Raw genomic sequence first — 2206 nt, forward strand, 5'->3', positions numbered from 1 at the left:
TGGGAGGTGAAGCAGGACTTTCCAGGCTGGATGGTGGCAGAGAAGAGGGACCGGGCAGATGGTGGGGAGCAGTCGGATGGTTTCCAGACACTAGAAAGTTCAAGTTTGGCCTCTCGGAGCAGGAACCAGGAGGAACCACTTTGTAACACGCCCTCTCTACCCTCCCCCCACACCGCACCCCCAAGATTACCAGCTTCCAAAGGCCAGGGCAGGTGACCTAGGGATTGAATAGGAACCAGGCTGCAGAGGCTAAACCCCAAACTCCGATTTCAAATTCAAATGTTTCCCAGAGAAAACGGGCTTTGAACGGACTGAGTCTTGGGAACTGGTAAGAACTGGATCTGGGTGTTGAAAGAACCTGGGGGCTTTTTAAAAAATGGGGGTTGGGAACCATGTCCCACACAGAGGACGCTCAGGTCGCTGTGGGGAGGGGTCGGCTCCCCTTTGAGGAGGATTGGGATTGAGCCTCCCCCAGCTGGAGGGAATCTCCCAGTGCTGGGGCCCACCCAGCTATGACGATCAGAGGGCAAAGAGCACAGACCCTTCCAACAGGAGGTTATAAACTCGCTGGTCCATGGACACCTGGGGGCTTGATGAGCTCCGCCCGGGTCCCTGGGCAGCACGAATGCTCCTGAAGTGAGAAGACACATCAAGGAGGCCGGACTCACCTGCCTGGCTAGAATTTTCCTGGTTTTGGCAATTTAAAGAGTCTCTGAATGGCCTGCTTCTCCAGAGGCTGGACTAGGGACGACCTTTTTTTTTTCCCCCCAAAATATGAAAACAGGTATTTATTATAGAACAATTTTTAAAGATTAATTAAAGGCTTTAAACAAAGAAACAAGCAAAAACATAATTCCACACACTGACATTGACTTGGTAGCATGGAAATACTTCAGCCCAAAGAGGCATGTTCATCCTTGATGAATTTACACATAATAAATTCTCATGACATGATTCCAAAATATATGTATGAACTGACGTGACGTGATTATAAACATAAGCGAATTTAAGCCCTGGTATTAGTTTACATGAGTTCAATTTAAGGTCAGTGACTTAGTGGGAACCTCACACTTGCAGACAAGCCCTTGAAAGCTTCCTTTTTTTTCTTCCAACATAAGCTCTCACGTGTTTATCACTAAGCTGAAGCCCTCATTGAGCAACACCAACAACAGAACCAGCCTTCCCATCTGTCCCATAAGACACACCTGCCCGTTCAGACAGTAGTGACGTTCTCTCTACTGTGATGTGATCAGACACAAGTGACCTTGACACCACATACATCGGTGTCACTTCATGTGCGAGGCTCCTTATAGACCCAGCCTGGTTCTTCTCCAATGTCTTCTCTTGGGGTCGTATCTGATTTTATTACCAGTTTTCATTCGAATCCACTGGAGAATGGAATGATTCTGCTTTTGTTTCCTGGCCGGGAATTGCCTGAAAGTCTTGTGAGAAGACATGGTGAGGAGCAAATTCAGCCACACACAGGATGGCTGGGAGGCTTCCCAGGTGGCCAAGTAGTAAAGAATCCACCTGCTGGCACAGGAGATCCTGGTTCAGTCCTTAGGTTGGGAAGATCCCAGGGAGGAGGGCATGGCAACCCACTCCAGTATTCTTGCCTGGAAAAAAACCCATGGACAGAGGAGCCTGGTGGGCTACAGTCCATGGGGTCGCAAAGAGTCAGACTCAACTGAGCGATTGAGCACAGCGTGGCAGAGACTAGAAGATAGCTTCCTTGAGTCAGCCTCCATCTACTTTAAAACCACGATTTTGGGGTTTGTCACAACAGGGGGATATACACTCTAACTTCGACACCGTCTGTCTGCAGGGTCACCACAGCTGGCTGTATTCCTAGCTGGCTCCTGTTCTTCAGTTGAGCACCAGGTAGAGAAGCTGGCTAAGCATCTCAGGGTCTACAAAGGATGTCCCAGCTCAAAACTGTTGTGGAGACATGTTTATTCCACAAAGGCTGGGAGTGGAACTCAAGAATAGAAATCCTGGAGCGGGAGGGGCCCTACATCCTAGCTCCTCTGGGGAATACAGTTTGAGAATCATTAAAGGAACCAGTGTTTTAGGCTATGTCTTCTGTGGCCCACCACTTCTCAAGCGTCCTTCCTTCTCCCAAGCAGTCAAAACTTTGACTGTGGGGCGGTGGCCAGTGTAGATGCCTAGAGGGAAGCCAGCACCTTCCTGGAGTATTAGGGATGGG

The 2206-nt window shown here is 49.3% G+C and overlaps 1 protein-coding gene across 1 annotated transcript; it reads right to left on the reverse strand.

The window, feature by feature from the left end:
- Window positions 1–1307: 1307 nt before the first annotated feature.
- On the reverse strand, window positions 1308–1457 carry LOC133055720 (large ribosomal subunit protein eL39-like). Its single transcript, XM_061140842.1, has one exon. It carries the CDS (start codon window positions 1455–1457, stop codon window positions 1308–1310), a length of 150 nt encoding a protein of 49 aa, XP_060996825.1.
- Window positions 1458–2206: the final 749 nt, after the last annotated feature.

Source organism: Dama dama, chromosome 5 (genome assembly GCF_033118175.1).
Source record: "Dama dama isolate Ldn47 chromosome 5, ASM3311817v1, whole genome shotgun sequence".
Lineage (NCBI taxonomy): Eukaryota > Metazoa > Chordata > Mammalia > Artiodactyla > Cervidae > Dama > Dama dama.

Excerpts from the sequence above, each read along its gene's own strand:
- LOC133055720 (XM_061140842.1), bottom strand. The coding sequence starts at position 1,457 with ATGTCTTCTCACAAGACTTTCAGGCAATTCCCGGCCAGGAAACAAAAG.